Source organism: Myotis yumanensis, unplaced genomic scaffold (genome assembly GCF_028538775.1).
Source record: "Myotis yumanensis isolate MYYU_CA2020_CCGP unplaced genomic scaffold, mMyoYum1.0.hap1 SCAF_4, whole genome shotgun sequence".
Lineage (NCBI taxonomy): Eukaryota > Metazoa > Chordata > Mammalia > Chiroptera > Vespertilionidae > Myotis > Myotis yumanensis.
In genome coordinates, this window is record NW_027223755.1 from 4,218,090 (window position 1) to 4,238,695 (window position 20,606).

Below are 20,606 nucleotides of genomic sequence, written 5' to 3' on the forward strand. Positions count from 1 at the left end.
AATTAGCCCTTTCTGCTCAATAAAAGAACCAATCTATTGCTTCCACAATGTTCCAACTTTGAGAGTCAACATGGACTTTTCCCCATTTATTCACTCCATTTTTAACTCCATGAGGAGAGGAGAGTAACCCCACATTTGTGATCCTTGTGTGTACCTACACATGGGCATAGAGATTCAGGACCACCTAGCCATGTAATCTCCAGGTGAAAGGGATGAAGAAGATATAAACCAGTGGTTCTTGAGGTGTGATCACCAGACCAGCAGCTGCAGCATCTTCTGAGTTGTTGGAAATGAAAAATTTCACGCCCCACCCCAGACCTCTGAATTGGAAACTCTGGGGGTGGGGGTCTAGACATCCGTGTGGAAGCAAACCCTCCAGGTGACTCTGAAGCATGCTGAAGTCTGCCACCCACTGGAGCAGAGACGTTCCCACAGCTGCAAGCAGTCTGGGCTGGCTGGCTCCACTGACATTCCCGTGTGGCATTAGACAGTGTGTGTGGACAGAGCAGCATCATGACGGCTCAGGAAAGCACCTAATATGCCCAGTCCCTCAACAGCTCCAAGGATGTACCCAACTGACTTTTGCATTTTCCACCTTCACTGCTCGGAGCCTAGGAGGGAAGACTTCCAACTTGGTGGTTTGCTCAGAACAGAGACATTTAGAAGGAGGGTGGTAGGAGGCCCTGGGAACAGGTTCATGATTGGGGCTCCCAGAAGCTACTGAGGAAGTGTAAAGGATACATCTCTTTCATAACCAGAGAGCAGATATAACTGCTCATCTGTGATAACCTGCAAATGCCATTTCTCCAACAAGGCAATCTAAGCTCCTCTGTCAATTCCAGGACTCTGGAAGCTACCATCAGGCTCAGCATACATGAAGGCCTACACCCCGAGCATGGGAATAGCAGGTACTTCAATGTTCTCCAGAGCTGGGCAGTGGAAGAACAAGAAAGAGGGGACAATGGTGGCTGCTGCCCCAGGAAACTCCAGGTGTTGGCCAAGAGGGTTAGAAATCAGTATGGCTGCTTGACCCAGTAGACAGGAAATAGCTCTAGGGCAGTGTGTCACGCGTGTCAGAGGTGACACATGAACTCATTTTTTTGGTTGATTTTTCTTTGTTAAATGGCATTTAAATATATAAAATAAATATCAAAAATATAAGTCTTTGTTTTACTATGGTTGCAAATATCAAAAAATTTCTATATGTGACACGGCACCAGAGTTAAGTTAGGGTTTTTCAAAAAGCTGACATGCCGAGCTCAAAAGGTTCGCCATCACTGCTCTAGGGAAATCCGTCCTCCATAGTTTGACCCAAACTCTATATCTTTCAGTTGTGGTTCTCTACCTTCCCTTCCCTGGCACCTGGTAGGTTCACCCAAACATTCTTAATTTAACTCTTTCCTCAGTTCATTCTTTGCTCAATGGCCACTGGGCTAAGGCCTACAGTGGAAAGAGTACAGGCCCTGGAGTCTGCCTTAGGCTTGAATTAATAGTCCACCAATTTATTTTCTAGTTGTGTGACCTCATGGAAGCTTCTTAACCTCTGAGTCTCAATGTCCTCACCAATAAAATGGAATTCATAGGCCTACTATTCTGGCTGCTGTGAGAATTAAGCCAAATATTGTAGGCAAAATGCCTAGCTCACAGACACCCTCAAAACATGCTGGGTTCCTTTTTTCTTTTTCCTACCAGGCATGGATGTATTTGGGAGCAGCATTTTTGTCTACTGAGGCATTTGCTTTTGGCAAATTAGATCATCATACCTCACCAAAGAATAGTGACCTTGTTTCCCTGTGTTGAAGTAGGACAAAGACCTAGCAGGGCCTGGGCCCTCACAAAACAGAGGACACGGACACACACACTTCTTTTTCTCTGTGCAATGATCTGGGCATTTGACGGAAAGGTGGAACTCTAAAATATACCATGTGTGGAAAGGGTCTGTCCATCACCCCCAGCCCGAAGCAGAAGCCCAGGAGAGCCATGTGAGGCTCCGATCTGAATGGCTCTCATCACAATGGTCCATGTACGTGTCCCCAGCAGGGACCCCAAGTCCCCTGTGCATCCACTGGGACACTAGGTTCTAATAAAGGCACTGGTGTGTCACCGTGGGAACCATACAACATAGTTCACGTCGTGGACACGGTGAGCCTCCCCACACAGCGTTGGGTCACTGAATGGCGGCCAGTCATTGGCACCAGACAGGCGTGGTCTTCCCTGAGCTCTAGACTCTCGAGGGGACACAGACAGTCACATGGTCCGGCCATGTGGACGGTGTCCGAGGGGCTGTACCTGGCTCCAGGGCTCCACCTGCCACTCCTCGCAGGGCTCCGTGTTGCAGCTCATGCTCCGCGGGGGAGGGATGCCGGCCAGGAACTGGCAGTGAAACGGCCTCAGGCTGCGATGCTCCCTGTCCACGCACTGAGTCTCCCGGATCCGGAAGCCGCCGCTGCAGTTCCTGGAGCACTGTGTGGAGAGAGGATGCCAGGCCTTCAGTGTCCCGGGCCCCCGTAGGGCTCCCAGCACCCGATGGTCCGGGCTGCAGTCACCAGAGGGTTAGTTCTAGTTCATGACGCCCTGGGAGATATCACCCACTTTATAGATAAGACAGCCGAGGCTCAGAGTGTTTCTGTGATTTGCCCCAAAGCTCCTGATGAGAGAGTGGAGAACTGGACATCAGAGGGGGCCGGGGCAGGGGAGATAGAGGCAGACCCTGGTGCTTCCCAGCCTTTCTCTGCCAGATACTGTGGATGAACAACATGGGTTAACAATACGCCCCGTGGTCCTATGTCTTGAGTGTCCTCCTTCCACCCTTTGCATTACCCACCAGCCACTGCTCTTCCTTTAGGTCTGGGCTTAAATGTCACCTCTCAGAGAAGCCTTCCTTGGATAGACCCCTCCAGTTTAATCACAGGGACAGGAACTATGCAGCGACTTTTATTTATCGTGTTCATCCTTCCTAGTAGGCTCTCACTGCCATGAAGCTGGAGCCCTTCTCCCCTGGTCACCACTGTGTCCTGAGCCCTTAGCACGGTGCCAGGCACAGCAGAGGTGGCCCACACAAACTTTAGGAGTGAACAGATGAATTCCAAGCAAAGGGCGACCAGGGAGGGTTTCCGTGGGCTAGAGAGACCTGTGGTTCCCACAGGGAGGAGCACATCTTTCTTTGTCCTCTTACTCCTTCCATCACTTATTCCATTGCATTCTTGGCTGAGAGAATGCAAGTGTGTCCTTAGCTGCAAGGTATGTTTTCATGTGGCCCCCTCTCTACTTGGTAAAAAATCAGACTCTTTCTGGCCATGATAGGATAATCATGATTATAGGTTCTTGTAGATGGAAAAAGAAAATTCCTCAGAACTTTTCAATCAAGGTAGATCCCAAAATACCACCCCTTTCTTCTGCAACCCGGCATCCCTGGGCTACAGCATGGGAAGGTGCGGGCCGGTGCTCTGGGGGGCAGATGGATGCTCCAGTGCTCCCATAAACCAACTGTGTTTAGCTTCTCAGCAATAAGCAACACTTGGAAGACAGCCCCCCAAATAAACTAGAGACTTCGTTTTCCTGCCAGGCTGTAAGTACACAGAGAAAAGAGTAGCTGTCAACTTAAAATCAGCCACAGAAGAAATGAGGTGGCGTGCTAATCATTTCCACACAAAGCAGCCATTTTTCCAACAAACAGATGTCTGGGAAAGAGCACATGGTTAGAACAAGAAGGCTCGCTACTAGGAAAGGGATTTTTACAAAGAAAGGATTTTTACAAGAGACATGTGTAAAAAATTCTTCCTTAGCTTCCATTCGATGCTATCACCTGGCATTCCTACATTGAATTTTCAGAACAGCATTACCCTTTGGTCAAACAGGGACTTCCCATTCAACGAAACGTGAAGTTTGTTAATGTGCTGAACGAAGTAATAAGGGAAGACACTCCCTAAAGCTGTGACTTTTCTGTTCCATTTTCTAAAGGCCTCAGATTCTGCCAGCGCGAGGGAGGGGCCGGATATCCCATCACTCCACTCCTGACGCTGTTGCACCTCTGGGTGCTGAGGGCCAGTTCCTACATTCCTTTCCTTATTGCCCTGCAGGAGCGTCCTCTGTGTTCCTGCTCTCCTAACCCTTCTAACTCGTGGACCCGACTGAGGACAGGAGCCACACTGATGAGACTAGAAACACTGGCTGAGACCCTGTTGTGACCAAACAGGCCTAACGGCTCTCCAGTTACCGCATCAGCTTGTTCAACTGACAGAATCTGCAAACCAGATTGCGTTAGGATGAAGATGCTCTCAGCTTAAAGGAGCCACTGGCAGAGATCAAATGAAATCAGTGGTTTCTCTCTTGTGTTGTTTTTTATTTTATTTTATTTTTTAAATATATTTTATTGATTTTTCACAGAGAGGAAGGGAGAGGGATATAGAGTTAGAAACATCAATGAGAGAGAAACATCGATCAGCTGCCTCCTGCACACCTCCTACTGGGGATGTGCCCGAAACCAAGGTACATGCCCTTGGCTGGAATCGAACCTCGGAGCTTTCAGTCCTCAGGCTGACGCTCTATCCACTGAGCCAAACCGGTTAGGGCTTGTGTTGTTTTTTAATTTATGAAACTCACACAGGTGTTCCGATGTGTGAAATTAACTAACACAGGATCAGGAGGGCAGGAGACTGCGCACAATTACCACCCTGACACCAACCGGCTACACGGCCGGTGGGTTCATCACTTCTCTAAGCCTCTGCTTCTCATGGTCTTAGAAGGATAAACCGGATGATTAAACTACCCCGACATGCTAGAGGGTGTTAAGTGTGGGGTCACTAGATCTGTCCTCTGTTTTGATTTCAGAATACTTTAGTGCTCTTCAAGTTGCATGCCAAATGCTAAACCAGGAGAAAGAAAGAAATTCTTTTTGGTTCCTTTCCTTATGCTACACAGATTCCTGAGACCCTTAAGATCAAATAATGCATTCCACACATTCTAAGTTGAACAGCATCAAAATTCGCCCTTCCATCTGTTCCCCGGCCCCACCCCCACCCCTTCCTCCAAGTATTGGGCACTTGTTATGCTCCAGGCTCTGAATCCCAATCTAGCAGCAGGGAAAAGTGACACCAATGAGTAGAAGCGATGAAGGCTTTATGTCATAGGCCGTCCATGATCTAGTGAGGCACAAAGGAGGAGGGATCTGTGTCCCTGAGGAGGTCAGGAAAGGCTGGGGCTGAGTCATGTAAGATGAGCAGATGCTCCCTCGGCTGGCAAAACAGGATGGGAGACATTCCAGGTGGAGAGAATGGCACAGGCAGAGGCGCAGTTAGGGAGGCTTGTTAGGAAGTCAGTGGGTCAGAACGCTAGAGCAGAGGGGTGGTGGGCAACGGGAGAGGCCTCCCGTCTGGACATCAGTCCTCAACTTCAGCATCTGGGTTCATGCTTCCTGTGGTCCCAATGGCTCCGATTTAACTGCCATTCCTCTTCAGGGATCCCTTAACCTGAACCCCCGGGGCGTCAAGAGAGGGCGATGGTTTAACCATTCAACCAGTGATACCAAGACGAAAACAAACGCAGTGATTTTCAGTATAGGATCCGCCTTCCTGCTGCTCAGTTTTTGCTTGCTGGGGCCAGAAGCTCCCCTATGACACGCAAGTCTAGGTTCTGACTCTGGCACATTGGGATTTCATATATGTTCCTGGGAACATGTTACATATAAAAGTTGGGGACTCTTTGTACTTAGCAAGACAGAGGCTCTTTCCCTAATTAATTCACTTGTAAAAATTCACATCTAAAAATAGGTAGCACTGCCATCGACAACCTGTACAACGTAGTAACCATGGAGACAAGCAGGACAGACAGAAAGACGTTCACTCAGGAAGGTGGGAGCCGTGGGTGCCGCCTGGCATTGGTGTCACACCCACTGAGGGTTTCAAGCTGGTCCGTGTCAGCACTGCAGCTCTTCCACAAGAGGCACCTTCCTCCTCGGACAGGGTTTAATGTTCTGAAATTGCCGTGCCTCTCCCAGCTGGGGTGTATGTTTCCTGTGCGGCGTGTCCCTTCCTCTGGAAAGCTGTCATTACACTGCTGATGCCTCCTCCGGGGGGTGGCTTCTTAAAACTGAGAGAGTTTAGTGCTGCCTGTGTGATCGGGTGTTAGCGATGTGCACGCCAATCTTTTGTCTCCTCCGTGGGAATTATAAAGAGGGGTCTGTATTAGGTGAAAATTAAATTGTTTATCGAAAGCTCTTGTGCAGCGTTGGGTGCATGGTGGTAGTTGGCAAATGCCAGGGCTCAAGGTAGGTGAAGTCCTCCCAAGTTCATGGACACTTTGAGCGCCTTGTCTGCTTAGGACGCCTGCTTGAGCCGGTCACTTGGTTGACAGGACTTACTCCACTGTCACCTGTCCACAGGCCTGCAGTCCCCGGAAGCCAGAGGTCAGTAAACACATGAGAGCCAGTCCTAACCTTTACCTTGAGCTTAGAGTTTGCCCAGGGTTTCATTGGAACAGTCTTTCACCATTTACAAAGTTGTTGCACAAATATTCTCTCTTTTGATCCTTAAAATAACTCTATGAGGTAAGTAGAGGCAATATTCTCCACTTCATTTTTCAGAGGGGAGCAAACTAAAGCTCCTAAGATGTTAGATGAATGGACTAGAGTCACATGCTGGCCAGCGACCCGGGGAGAGAAGGTACCCACCCAGATGTGCCTGATGCCCAGCCCAGCACTCCTCCCAGGATTCAATTCTGCAGAACTACTTTTCCCCAGGTCCGTCTCAGGGACAACCTGAGGACTACAGTCCCGGTTGGTTCTGGACAGACGAATGCATCAAGAGGAAGCAAGTGCATTCTGGAAAATGACTTCTACACCCTGTGAAGCTAGAGACCTGAATGTGACGTCTCATTCTACCGTCACATGTGAGAAAACAGTCACAGCAGTGGAAGTAGGCTCCGGCAAGCACACAGTGGTAGAGACACAGCTGATAAAACAAGTGCAATTCAGAGCAATCACAGTGAGAAACCCGGGGGCCCCAGGTGTGACACCTGTGGGTTCAGGTGAGACTGCAGCACACCCTGCAGTCCCATAAGCATTAAAGTGTCCCTGGACCTGGGGTAGGTATTAGTGGGATAATGCAGAAAGTACAAGGGAAAATTAGAATTCTTCCCTCTGAGAAAGTATCTGTGGAAAGGCAAACCTGTTAACTTGGTAGAATCGAAACCAGGGGTCCTCAAACTTTTTAAACAGGGGGCCAGTTCACTGTCCCTCAGACCATTGGAGGGCCGGACTATAGTTTAAAAAAAAAACTATGAACAAATTCCTATGCACACTGCACATATCTTATTTTGAAGTAAAAAAACAAAACGGGAACAAATACAATATTTGTATTTGCATGTGGCCCGCGGGCCGTAGTTTGAGGATCCCTGATCTAAACCCTTTGGATATTTAAAGGTAAAACCAGGGGTCCACTTTCCTATTGTAGATTTGGGGGGTTGCCTCTGAGTGAGCTAAAAATCCTGATGGAACAGGGAAACTAAGAATCTTTCCCAGTGTGTGGTCGGAACTTCTGACACCCTTATGACCTAGTTAAAAAGTGCGAGTCAAAACCCAGTCTCTCTTCATCCTCAGAATTGAAGATAAAGGCCTGGCTGGTTTGGCTCAGTGGACAGAGTGTCAGCCTGCGGACTGAGGGGTCCCGGGTTGAGTTCCGGCCAGGGGCACACGCCAGGGTTGTGGGCTCCGTCCCCAGTGTGGGGTGTGCGGGAGGCAGCTGATGATGATTCTCATTGATGTTTCTGTCTCTCTCTCCCTTTCCTTTCCTCTCTGAAATCAATAAAAATATATTTTTAAAAAAGAATTGAAGATAAAATCAAAACCAACATTCCCAGGCAAAAGAGAAGTCACGTACGCAGTATCCATAACATCTGATAGTCAGAAAAAACCAAAGTCAGCGCAACCCACCATCCATAGCTCAATGGTGTCTCTGATGTTGGGTGTATCTACCGTCCCGAGAGAAGAGATGCCCTCTGTACTGATGGGACTGTGTCACCCTGAGGATTAGACTTGAGCTGTGGTGGGGACCACATTCTGCAGAAGCTGATGACATGTAGAGACATCTATAGCCACCCAACGTGCTGCAGGGTTAACAGTACTCCCCCTCCCGGCATGAGGGAGGGGCCCAGAGGCAGGGAAGGGATGCCGGGCAGAGCAGGGCTTTCTCGGGGGGTCTGGCCCCAGAGAAGAGCTCCCAGGTCTCTCATCCGGGGTTTCCACCAGCTGGAACCCCTAGGGTTTTAACTGGAGTGACGTGTTCAATGTGTGATCTATTCCACGCGTCTGCCCTCCTTATGAGCCGTGTAATTTCCATGGGAAGGACCAAGGACTAGTCCCAGTGATGGGAAAGTGGGCCTTTAGGACTTGCTCAGAGGTAGATGTTTCTTGAGATTTTTCTGGATATGGAAGAGGATTTATAGCCAAGCGTTTAGTCCTTGTTGGACCCTGAGTTTGTTATGAGTTGGCAGAGAAAGAAACAAGAACCAGAATCCCCACTGAAAGAAAAATGGCGTGCCACAGAGGGCGCGGCTTGGCGGGTGGCAAAGAAAGGCCAAGCAGTTTTCTCAGGGAGTCGCCTGCTCCCCTCCCTGCTCCCCCCTCCAAAAGACCAGAGCCTCACTCTGGAAAAGCCGCGAGAATAGGGAAACATTCCACCGTCCTGTCTGCAGCTCAGTCTGCAGGGGACCCAGAGCGGTCAGTGAGACACCCCCGCAGAGAAGACGGGGCCCGCAGGGCATCTGGGGCTGTGTGTGCTTGGCAGACGCATGGCCCCACCTCTGTGCCGCCTATGCCAGGCAGCTTTCAACTCACCACTGGCCAGTGCCAGGCAGCCTGGGTGGAGGTCCCCAGAGGCTGGTGTGAAACAGAGTCAGCCTGGCTAGTGGCCCCGAGCACCCACGCGAGGTGATGCAGCCTTTACAAGAACTCTGCAGACAGCACGATCAAATGGGTGACCACAGCCCGACGAGCAAAGACAATAAAACCACAGCCCGATCGGCACTTTTAAAGATCAAATTCTCCTTTGCGGTTCAGCTTTCATTTGAGTCTGGCAGATTCAAGGTAATACTGGCTTTGTGAGCAGCTGCTGGGCCATGATTTGATTATGCATGCGATAACGTATACTTATTACTTGTCATGCTAAATGCAAGTAATTTAGAAATAGTGTTGCATGCTGAACAAGCAATTCACTCCACAAGTGTAACTCACCCGGTGCGGGAAAGGACAGGGAGAGAAACACGCGGGCTAATCCACACTCTACTTGTGCTAAGACTACTGTCCTAAGAGTAGTGGGCCTATGGCCACGCCTAGGATTTACTCACCCACAAGTTTCTCAGAGAAATGAGGCAGAGGGAGGCAGGGAGGGAGGAGAGAACCAACTTTATAGCAAATGCTTACGTAAGACCTCCCTCCACCCTCCCCCACCTCGAGCCTGGTCAGTTACCCTCCTCCACATACACACCCCCGACTGAGCTTGGTCATTTACCCCCCTCCCCCACCCCCACTCCCACCACTGAGCCTGGTCCGTTACCCCCCCCTCCACTGAGCCTGGTCCGTTACCACCCCCCCCCCACAACCCCCCCACCACTGAGCTTGGTCATTTACCCCCCTCCACTGAGCCTGGTCTGTTACCCGCCCCCCACAACGCCCCCCCCCCCCCACTGAGCCTGGTCCGTTACCACCCCCTCCACAACCCCCCCACCACTGAGCCTGGTCCGTTACCCCGCCCCCCCCCACATACACCCCCCCCCACCACTGAGCCTGGTCCGTTACCACCCCCCCACAACCCCCCCACCACTGAGCCTGGTCCGTTACCACCCCCCCATAACCCCCCCACCACTGAGCCTGGTCCGTTACCCCGCCCCCCCCACATACACCCCCCCCCCACCACTGAGCCTGGTCCGTTACCACCCCCCCCACAACCCCCCCACCACTGAGCCTGGTCCGTTACCCCGCCCCCCCCACATACACCCCCCCCACCACTGAGCCTGGTCCGTTACCACCCCCCCCACAACCCCCCCACCACTGAGCCTGGTCCGTTACCACCCCCCCACAACCCCCCCACCTTGAGCCTGGTCAGTTACCCTCCTCCACATACACACCCCCGACTGAGCTTGGTCACTTACCCCCCTCCACTGAGCCTGGTCCGTTACCCCCCCCTCCCACATACACCCCCCCACCACTGAGCCTGGTCCGTTACCCCCCCCTCCACAACCCCCCCAACACTGAGCCTGGTGCGTTACCTTGCTCCAGTTTCCCACTCTCCAGCCGGCGCAGGGACGGAGGTGGCATCTCTTGGCGGGGTCCGGCCTCTGAACGGCCGCACAGTCGGAATCCACCTGGGTGCTGCACTCCACGCGGCGCCAGTAGGCCCCCAGCCCGCACGTGGTGGAACACTGTGGGGGGACAGAACACAGACGCTGAGTCGGATTTCCTCAGACACACCCTAGCACCTGCAGGCGGAGTCCCAGTCTCGCTGCTCACTGGACCTGCCCAGCAATCTTAACAAATACCAGCCCGGGGCCCCGGCCCCGGGCAAACGGCTGCATCTCAGCTGGCAGGGCCCACGCATCAGGAATTTAAATAATTCCCATTCTGATAAATGGCCACGGCTGGAATCCCTGACTGATATGCAGGATGACAAGCCAGTGCAAAAAAAAGGGACATTTGTAATGCTTTCAACAATAAAGTTTAAAAAAGAAATGATGCTGGCTTCAGTGCCAAACCGCTGCATTTCACACCAGTGCTGTTCCAGTGACGTCAGACCCACACACCTGCCTCCCACCTCACCTCTTACACCACCACTATCACCTATCTCAACGAGGCTCTCCTCACACACTGTGGTGTCAAAGGGCATTGTTATAAAGAAACCCAGGCTTGGGGAGCTGGCTTGCCCCAGGAGTCAGACTAGGATTTTCTGCTTCTAAACCGCAGTCTAATATTGCTACAGCAGCACTTCTCCACCGCGAGTGTCCGTGGGAGTCACCAGGACACTCTGTGACAGGCAGGTTCTGACTCAGGAGGTCTGGGAGGGGCTGGAGAGGATGCAGTTCTAACCGGCTCCCGGGGGATGCAGGTGCTGGGGGTCCTCAGACCACACGTGGAGTTAGACAGATGCTACGACAGGATGCTTTCCCTCCTTGACCCGATGGTGGTGAATAAATCAATCACCGTTTGCCACGCGCATAGTCCATTCCTCACAAGATGTTTTAATTTGTTTATAACTCTTCAATAGCTCAGGTTTAGCAAGGGGTCACCTTGAAAGCTGCACAAACGTTCCCCCTATAATTTCTTGTATTCTACATGCCTGATGCTTTCTCATGGCTGCTTTTGACCCCCTATAATTCCTTGTATCCTACATGCCTGGTTCTTTCACATGGTTGCTTTGACTTGCATCCCCTCTTCCATGCCCATCCTCAGAAGGCGGGGCTGTTTCGGGGCATGTGAAACTCAGCTCTGGGCTAATAAAGAAAAGAGGTGGGAGTTCCATCTATGACATTTTTGGAAGTTTTTTTTGATGAGTTATGAATAAAACCCAGCCTTACATTAATTTCTCTTGTTGCATTTTCACCCTCCATATAATGTCATGTTTCACTCTGTGTGACTTCTTGGGTTAGAACAGATAAATTCACTGTAGAATCATAGAAAGGGCAGAGTAGAAAACAGCAGGTCATCATTGTTTTCACTGGGCTCATGGAGCTCATCTCTCCCCGTCCTTAAAGTTGTTTGTCATTTGGTTAGTATCTCTCAAGTTCCTAGCACTTTCTCCCCTGAACTAGACCATGTGTCTATAACAGAGACAATGACAGCTGAAGTGCACTGAGCGACCCCTTGTTCACACCATGCGCTTTGCAATGGGACTTTGCAGCTCCTCCCGGCAGGTAGTGGAATATAGTTCCCCAGCTCTTGAATCGGGATTGTTTTGTGACTTTGGCGGATAAAACGCAGTGGGTGATGCCCTAACCGGTTTGGCTCAGTGGATAGAGCAGCGGCCTGCGGACTGAAGGGACCCAGGTTCGATTCCAGTCAAGGGCATGTACCCTGGTTGCGGGCACATCCCCAGAAGGGGTTGTGCAGGAGGCAGCTGATTGATGTTTCTCTCTCATCGATGTTTCTAACTCTCTATCCCTCTCCCTTCCTCTCTATAAAAAAAAAAATCAATAAAGTATATTTTAAAAATGCAGTGGGTGATGTTGTGCCAGTTCTCAAGGGGCCTTGCTGGTTTCAGTCCTCTCTCTTGGACCGCATCTCCGCCATGGGAACAAGGCTAGTCTGCTGTGGGATGAGAGATCATGTGGAACAGAGCGGGGTGACCCGCCCAAGGCCATCCCAGAGCGGCCAGCTTCAGCCGACTCTCCAGCAGCCACTCAGCCCAGCTAAGCTCAGCCCCGATAGCAGAAGCTCCCAGCTGACCCACAGACCCGTGAACAAACATCAGTGTTTACTGAGGTGTCGTGGTTGGTTGTTGTTTGGCGTTGCTGTGGCGATGGACAGTTCTGGGTTAAACATTTTGTTTCCTAAGCTGCTGAAGCAGAGCAGGCCCCACGCCTGGTCATGAGGGAAGCGCCTGCCAAGTGTGTCGCTCTGGAAAACTGCACTCCGGGCCGGTTCCCCTTCCCAGGCAAGCTCCCTGGAAGTGGTAGCTCTCAATGGCTCCCGCGAGGTTGATAAATTTTTGGTGAACTACAATGGATTCAATAAGACAGTTTATTTCTGTCAAAGTCAAAGGATGACATTTGAGATGGAATTAATTCTGTGTATCTTGATTAGAATATAATAAAAATGTGTCAATTAACCTCTGGGCTCAGTCATAAGATTGAATATGTACTTTGATTTATTTGGAGATAGTAATTTCTCATAGAATCGATGAACATTTATCAATTATCACATATTACGTATCTTCAGGACAAAAGCATTAGAACACATTTCAATTTAATAATTCCACAACTGCTTTGGGATGTGGGGGTCGGGTCAAAAGATAAGAGGATGGGAAAAGAAACTAATTTCTGGGCCATCCTAATGCTACTTCTAAATAAAACTTGTGTATTAACTTGTGGACTGAGAAGGGCTTGTCCTTTCTTATTCGCAGCCCTACTGTGGGGACTCCTCTACCTGAGGACTGTGCTAGTTTACTGAAGGGTCTCCCTTTCCGGCTGCAACTTGGCATCTCCCTCCATCTCAATATAAACACCGTTCTTCCCAACGTCACCAATGACCTGCTAAGTGCAAAACCTCCTAGGACCACTGTCAGTCCTTATGTTCCTAGGCACCATGGTACCATTTCTCTTGGTTTATGTCTTAAATAGTAGACTGTTCCTCACTAGTCTTCCACGTGGGATCTCTTTGTTAGCCAGGTCCCATGCCTGGCCCACTCTTCCTTGCATCCTACTGGTTAATGGGTGACCTCCTTCCCTCTCAGGGTCCTAACTTTACCTACTGGTCTTGACTACCAAGTCTTATCTCCAGTGTTCACCTCTCCCAACAGCCTCGGACTCATACACATAAACGTCTGCTGGAGATCCCAGGGTACAGCCAATTTAACTTGATCTATAACTACACTCATCACCCTCCTTTCTTTGTCTCTGTTAAGACTCTCCTCGTCTTTAATGTGCGGCATCTCCATTTATAGGAGCACGACCCAACAGACACCCAAGATTTGTTCCAATGGAATAGTCATGGCAGAGTCCTCTCCTCCTCCCTCCTCCCAAACCCCACATCAATTATTCACAAAGCCTTGTGGATGTTGAGTTCTAAAGGTATTTTGAATTTATCTTCCCCTCATCAGCCTGAGCATTCTTGTCCTAGGTCTCACACCTCATCCAGGCCACTGCAATAACCTCCCAACATGTCAAATCACTCATCCTCACTGCTTCCAGAATGAGCTTCCTAAGACACACAGTGGGCCATGCCATCCGGTGGCAAAGACTGCTAGGTAGTCATTATAAACTTTCTTCTCTTCTTCCTGGGCACACAGATAGATTACATTTCTCAGCTGCCTTACAGGTTGGTGTGGTCGTGTGACTGAGTTCTAGACAACAGAGTGTGAGCAGAAGTAATTGGTGCCCCTTCCAGGCCTGGTTTATAACCCCCCACAGGGATACCTCTACGCTCTTTTCCCTCCCTGAGACTAGGATGGTGACCCAGGCCAGTTTGCTGAGAGGAGGATGGCAGAGCCATTGTCAGCCTGGATTCCCAAATGACAGCATGGATCAGAGCATCATTCTCTACGGCCACCACTGTAGACCTGGAATTACCTTGCATTATTATGTGAGAGAGAAGTCAACCTCTGTTTTAGCGAACCATAACTTATAATGCTCTGTTTGTTACAACAGCCTAGCCGTGTGTGTGTGTGTGTGTGTGTGTGTGTGTGTGTGATTTCTAATTACAAATACACATTGTACATATATCACACTTTGAGTATTCTGACATCAACCCTGTAGCTATGTCTTTTATCTCCTATTCTTTCAGATCCTGTTTGACCAGGCTGTATTCTTTTCAAGGCCTACAGGGTCTTTGATTGTAGGTGCTTTCGAACTACATCTCCATTAACTAATTAACAAGATACTACAAATTAACTAGGAGCCTCAGTTTCCATAATGTGTTCTCTTTGTCTTTGAGTCTGCAGAGGCCATACATGGTCCAGACTGCTTTGATGGATTAAGACAACAAACCTGTTTATCTGACCTTTAAGACTGCCCCATCTTTTTGGAAGGGAAAATACGTTTTGAGGGTGCTACTTTCAAGTACATCCTTTCAAGGATGTCACTCACAAAACCTACAGATCAATTTTATTTATAGGCTGAACCCACTGGATCTGTGAGCTCAAAAGTACCCATAGAGCCCTCAATGTTACTTTAAAATACGTCCTGGTGAACTTTGTGATTTTCTCATCTGTTCACCCAGGGTCACCACTGAATTGGCATTATTTTTATGACATGTGACTAAAGAAGAAAACAACAGAACAGAAGGCAGAGAGAGTGGCGGTGTTTTCTGATTTGCAAAGTGATGGGTCAGAGGCAGTGAAGTCTGTCCCCTTGGGTTCAAATCTCTGCTCCACCACTCAGGGGTGTGGGGGGTTTGTGTGATACAGGCCAACTACTCAACGTCTCTCAGCTCCAGCTCCCTCACCTCTAACATGGACAAATATGACCAATCTCCTTGCGCTGTGGTGCCGATTAAATGTGGGAATTCGTGTTAATTAGCACAAAACCATGCTACTGAAGCATGGGACATGCTTTATAAATGCTCCCTGTCAACATCCTTTTCACTAGAGCCCATTAGAACTTTGTTAATAGAAAGAAATATGAGTAAAATGTCAGGAATCTCCACACTCTAAGCATGAAAATCTCTTTTCCTCCAAAACCTGTATTTTCCACATGCAAATGGAGATGGTAAGATGCTGCTCCACGGACAGGAAATGCAATAGTTACTTAAGAAACCAAACATGAATCAATGTGAAAACAGAGTTCAAATGTAAACAAAAAATTTTGAAAGTTTGAATTTACCTGTTTATTACCAATATAGTCAATTCTATGACCCAAGATGATTAATTCATACCAAAAACTTTATACAGCTAAATTGTCAATTGGTGCTGAAATTCACTAGAGACAGTAGATTAGAATAAAAGAAGTTAGAAGATTCATCATCCAAATGACAAGTGTGTCCTTAGACAAGTTACTGAACCACGGAGTACCTTAGTTTCTCTATTTATAAACTGGTATCAATCAGACCCTACATGCTCCTCAGGGCTGTCAAAAGGAAAAAAATAAAAGATTACATATGAAAGTGGCTTGGAAATGAACATGCTTTATAAATTAAAGGTCTTTTTTATATTAGCTGATATTACTTCACTTCCTTTTAGCTACAAACATGAGCCATGAAATGTCATAAAAATGCTGAATAGTTTGAACATGCGGTTATTTTGCCAGAAAGTCCTCCTTTGAGTTGTCAAATTACTTTTAACAAGTACATATACTGTGCATTTGAAATTCAAATGGGTGGGAAATGATTTTGATGTCCCCAAGGATTGAATCGGTTCTAGAAATGGAGAAACAAGTGTCATGCCAAATTCCTGCAGCCTGACAATAGGGACCAGCATTTTTTCAGCACATGTTTTTTTCCCCTCCATATTCTAATTCTTTTAACAAGCTAACATGATCTTTTTGAATATAAGCGAACAAACCCACCAGAAAGTAAATAATTGATACCGTGAGCTATAGAATTCTTTAAAGAATGGGTGCCGGAATTCCATTCTAATTGTTCTCACTTGACAGGTTTAGGGTTTAGAATAAGGGCTCAAACGTTAGCTTTCTGAATGAAACGTGCCCTTTCGATTGGCCATCATCATAGGATGATCACAGCTTATAGCTGGAGGGAGACTGGCGATGACCCACACTGGCTCACTGTCCTGCAAATGAGAAGCAGGCTCAGTGGGATGGGCCAGTTCCCCACTATCACACAGCTGGCTGAGCCAGCCCTCCTGATTTGGTTCCAGATGCTTTTCACTGTATCTCACCACATCTGTTCTCTTCCCTGGAGATTTCTTTTTCATTTTTGGAATAAGGGAGGTAAAGAGGGGGGTGAGGGCATAAACCTGATTGCTTCATGCTTAGGCCACCTTAGACCGTATTCAGACAAGCCCATTTTGAAACGTGCACAAGAATGCATCAGCCCTAACCATTTTCCAGAGAGAAACGGGCATGCAGTAAGAAATGGAACGCCTACCTCACTCCAGTTTCCGACGATCCAGTGCGCAGGGCCGCGGTCCGGGCGCTGCTGGTAACTGGAGACATTCAGCAGAAAGCCCTCGGCCATCAGACTGGTGGCGTCGTCCTCGGTGAGGACGGGCCCAGGGCTCTGTGTGGGATTCATGCTGCTGGGAAGTTGCGGGGGGCTGTGGCTTACTGACTTTTCTGAGGGTGCTGGCGGGGGGCCTCCCCCCAGAGGCAGTGACGCGGTAGCTGGCTTTCCAGTGACCACCCCCTCAGCTCTGGGTGTCCCGGTTTGGAGAGTAGCAGGTCCCTGGCTGGGTAGCAGTCCTGTCACTGTGCCAACAGGTGGCCACAAGGATGCCCCCCCAAGAGAAGGCGTTGGCGGAGGTGCAAGTGGCATGTCTGTGCTTCTTTCCACTGAAGCATCCTTTCTGGGGGCCATGGTCTGGGTCCATAGGACAGAGCTGCTTCCATTCCTGTTCTCAGGGGGCTCACTGGCTTCCCCTGAGCCGCTGTGACTCTCTGCGTCCAGCTCCCCGCTCAAGGTGCTGGAGTGTGGAGGCACCTGCCGGGCCCCGGGGCTGCTGGGAGGTGACCAGTCAGAACCGCTCATGGTTGTGGCTAAGAGGCCTCCCTGTGAGGTGGGACCAGGCTCTGAATTGGAAGCATCCTCTCCCTGTGGCTGGGGGCTCAGCGACCAGGCCGTGAGGATGGACTGGGAGGCAGTCCCGGTGGGAATGGCATCATGGGTGTCCAGTTCGGTGTGGATGGAGCTGTTCTGCCACGGTGTCCCACCCAGGTCTCCTTCCCGGGAGGCCGTGGTAGGACGAGGGCTGCCGGTGGCCTTGGTGCTTGTGCCCCTGGAGCCGGGCACCGTGGGCGTGGGCATCATCCTGGGGCCGGATGTGGGCGGCATGGGCTGCTGGGGGTCATGCTCAGAGGTCGGTAGCCTTTTCCCACTGAAAACGGTGCCTCTGCTGGGTTTCAGAACCCTCCGGCTGGACGGGCATTGCTGGAGGCCGCACAGAGCCCGGCTGTTGGGTTTCCTCGTCACGTCGCAAGGCTCGTCGTGGTTCTTGGCGCAGGTGACACTGCGAGTCCGCACGCCGCCACCGCAGGAGACGGAGCACTGGAAGAGAGGACAGCAGTCCGGGGGGAGCGGCCTGGCTCTCACCCTCAGGCGACGACAGATCAGAAACACACTGTGCAGCTAAAACGTTCACACCTACCTCTCTCTGTTTTCTACAGTGGGGCCTTGACTTACGAGTTTAATTCGTTCCAAGACCGAGCTCGTTAAGGAGCTCGTTAAGTCAAATTACTCTACCAACTCAATGCAAAAAATCAGCGGAGAGACAGCTGGTATCTCAAAAAACTCGTTAGTCGGGACACTCGTAAGTCAAGGTTCCACTGTATTTTGCGTCTATCCGCCTTTAGTTTCCCATGGAACTGTCTCTTCTGGAGACCATCTGAGGCTCAGAACCAACCATTCACCCTCCACAAACAGAAGATACAAACCATGAGGGTATAAACGAAGTCTCCCTGGGCTTTGAGTGTTGGACAGTGCATTCACAAAGAGTGCAAACATTTAAATAAGTCACCTAATCTTTTAAAGAGACAGTAGTAATACCTCTCCTAGAGTTCTGATGCTATTAAATGAATGTAAAATGCGTATCCATTCTCTGAAATCCATGAAGTTGGTTCTAATGAACCTTCCCCTTTCTATGTAGGGAATACCCATTGTAACTCCCATAGTCTCACCCACAGCTCCATTTCCACTCACCTGGGTCAGGTAGAATCCTATGAAAAGCTAGACATACTCATCCTGTATGTAGATCCAGGACCTTTCCTACCATTTAAGGTGGGTAGTTAATCAAAGGTAAGAGCGACCCTTTACAAAGTGTTCCGTGAGCCCTGTAGCGCGGTACTGATCTATATGGGGTCATGGCAGGGACCACCCCCCTCAGTGTTCCTCCACGCTCTGCAGGGCACTCAAATCCCGGCCCTGTGCTGGGAGGCGGTGTGACCTTCGAAAAGTTTCTATGCCCGAGTTTCTCCACCTGTACAATGGGGCTTAATAAGGCCATTGCGAGATACTGTCCATGCCGGATAGGTATTTGCTGTTAATATGTAATTAAATACTGATTGCCGATTTGGCAGTGGCCTTTTGTGACTATGGAAGCAATGCATTAGTCCCCCCCCCCCCCCCCCCCCCGCTTTTTTAGGTCTCTCACATTTGTGTAGCCCCTTAGCCCTGTGCTTACACTGCTCTGTGCATAAAAGGGTCTGAGTTTGGCAATTGATTTATGGCCCTCAAATGAAGGAGGCCACAGATCAACTCCATCAGGATATTTGGGTGCTATTGGCTGGACAGGCTTATAAAATCAGAGTAGCATAGAAAATAGACCCTTGTCTTCTTGCCTGATAATAAAATTGCCATCTAGTAAACAATGGCTATTTGCCAGGCACTATGGGAAGGACTACATGGGTTATGTTCAAGCCTTACACCAACCCTGTCTTTCTAAGTGAGAAAAGGCGGAGAGAGGTTTCACACTAGCTCAAGGCCATACAATGAGGGCTTGCCAGGGCTGGAAAATCTAGAAAAACTGCTATCCCACTAAATCCATTAGCCTAACTGCCAGGAGAAATAGGGGACTCAATGAACTAACACCACATGGAGTTATTTTACAAGTTAAATGAGACACACTGTGTAGTATAGAGAGCGCTCAACAAGTGATGGATGACATTATTGTTATTCCCATCTATTCACTTTACTTACAAATAATTATATGTGTAGCATTTACTGTGTGCCTGGCACTGTTCTAGTAAGAACTTAGAAATATTCATTTATTTAATCCTCATAACTTCCCTTGAGGCTAAGCACTACCCCAATCCACATTTTGTGGATGGAGAAAAGCCACAGCAAAGTAGAAGAACCACAAAGAGGTTACCTATCCAGTAAGTGGCCGAGCCAGGCTTTGAGCCCAGGGATCCATGTCCCAGAGACCATGTCCTTCACCACTAGGCTGGCTGCCTCTCACAGGCTGGTCCCTGGAATGGTGGCCCCAGTGAAAATGGAGCCACTAGAAACTCAGATATGTTGTCTTTGCTTACAACATAAAGAGCCCCCCTTCTCTATCCTTCTAGCCAGAAAGTAAGTTGGGCAAAACCAAGAGACGAGTCTTGTTGAAACTCGAGGTTGGGGGTAGAACCCGAGCTTAGAGGAGAAGGGGCTGGCCACGGGGGGCAGACAAGCCCTCCCTGGGAGAAGCCTCTAGCTCTCACTAGATCTCTGCTCTGACCATGGACACAGCTGAGCCCGCCCTTCTCTCCTCGCTTGGGCTGGTAGATCTGCCTTGACTGAGAAGGGCAGCTCATCGATTTGCCTTTCCTCATTCTTCCCACCTTGGTCAGTAAAGGGGGGACCATTCTACAGGAGTCCTGGGGCCTCATGGTTCCTGGGTCTTTTGGGGGCCAGTTCACTGTCCCATTTACATGAGAGCTTTAGACTCATCCAGGGTGACCCAAAAGGTCCAGTGCAGACCAAATAATCAGGCACTTGAATTAAGGTCAACCGCAAGACAAAATCCAGACCATGAACACTATGTGTATATAGCAAGGATCACTAAGTCATCTCTCTTAAAAAAGTAGCTGAGCAGAGCTGTAATGTCAAAGACATTTCAATGTATTCCGGTGAATAGAGTATTTGAGAAATTGAGGGCGAATGTGTATGGCTATTAGCAAGATGGCAGAGGGAAGACAGGAAGACCCATTTGATGAGTATTTTGATTCTGATTTAACTACAGGCACCTGTGCTGGCAACATCTGGACGAAGGCAGCGGCTCAGCCTTTCTGCTCTGCTCTGTCAAGTGGAAGCTAGA

General features: G+C 49.3%; 1 protein-coding gene across 1 annotated transcript in view; it reads right to left on the minus strand.

Moving 5' to 3' along the window:
* The window catches only part of ADAMTS12 (ADAM metallopeptidase with thrombospondin type 1 motif 12), a 184,340-nt gene that overhangs the window by 13,974 nt on the left and 149,760 nt on the right, over positions 1–20,606 (minus strand). The window contains exons 19-21 of the mRNA XM_070411772.1: positions 16,742–17,857; positions 10,261–10,413; positions 2,290–2,463 (exon numbers count right to left, since the gene is read on the minus strand). Coding sequence (XP_070267873.1) covers positions 2,290–2,463; positions 10,261–10,413; positions 16,742–17,857 — 1,443 coding nt within the window. The remainder of the gene's footprint in view (positions 1–2,289; positions 2,464–10,260; positions 10,414–16,741; positions 17,858–20,606) is intronic.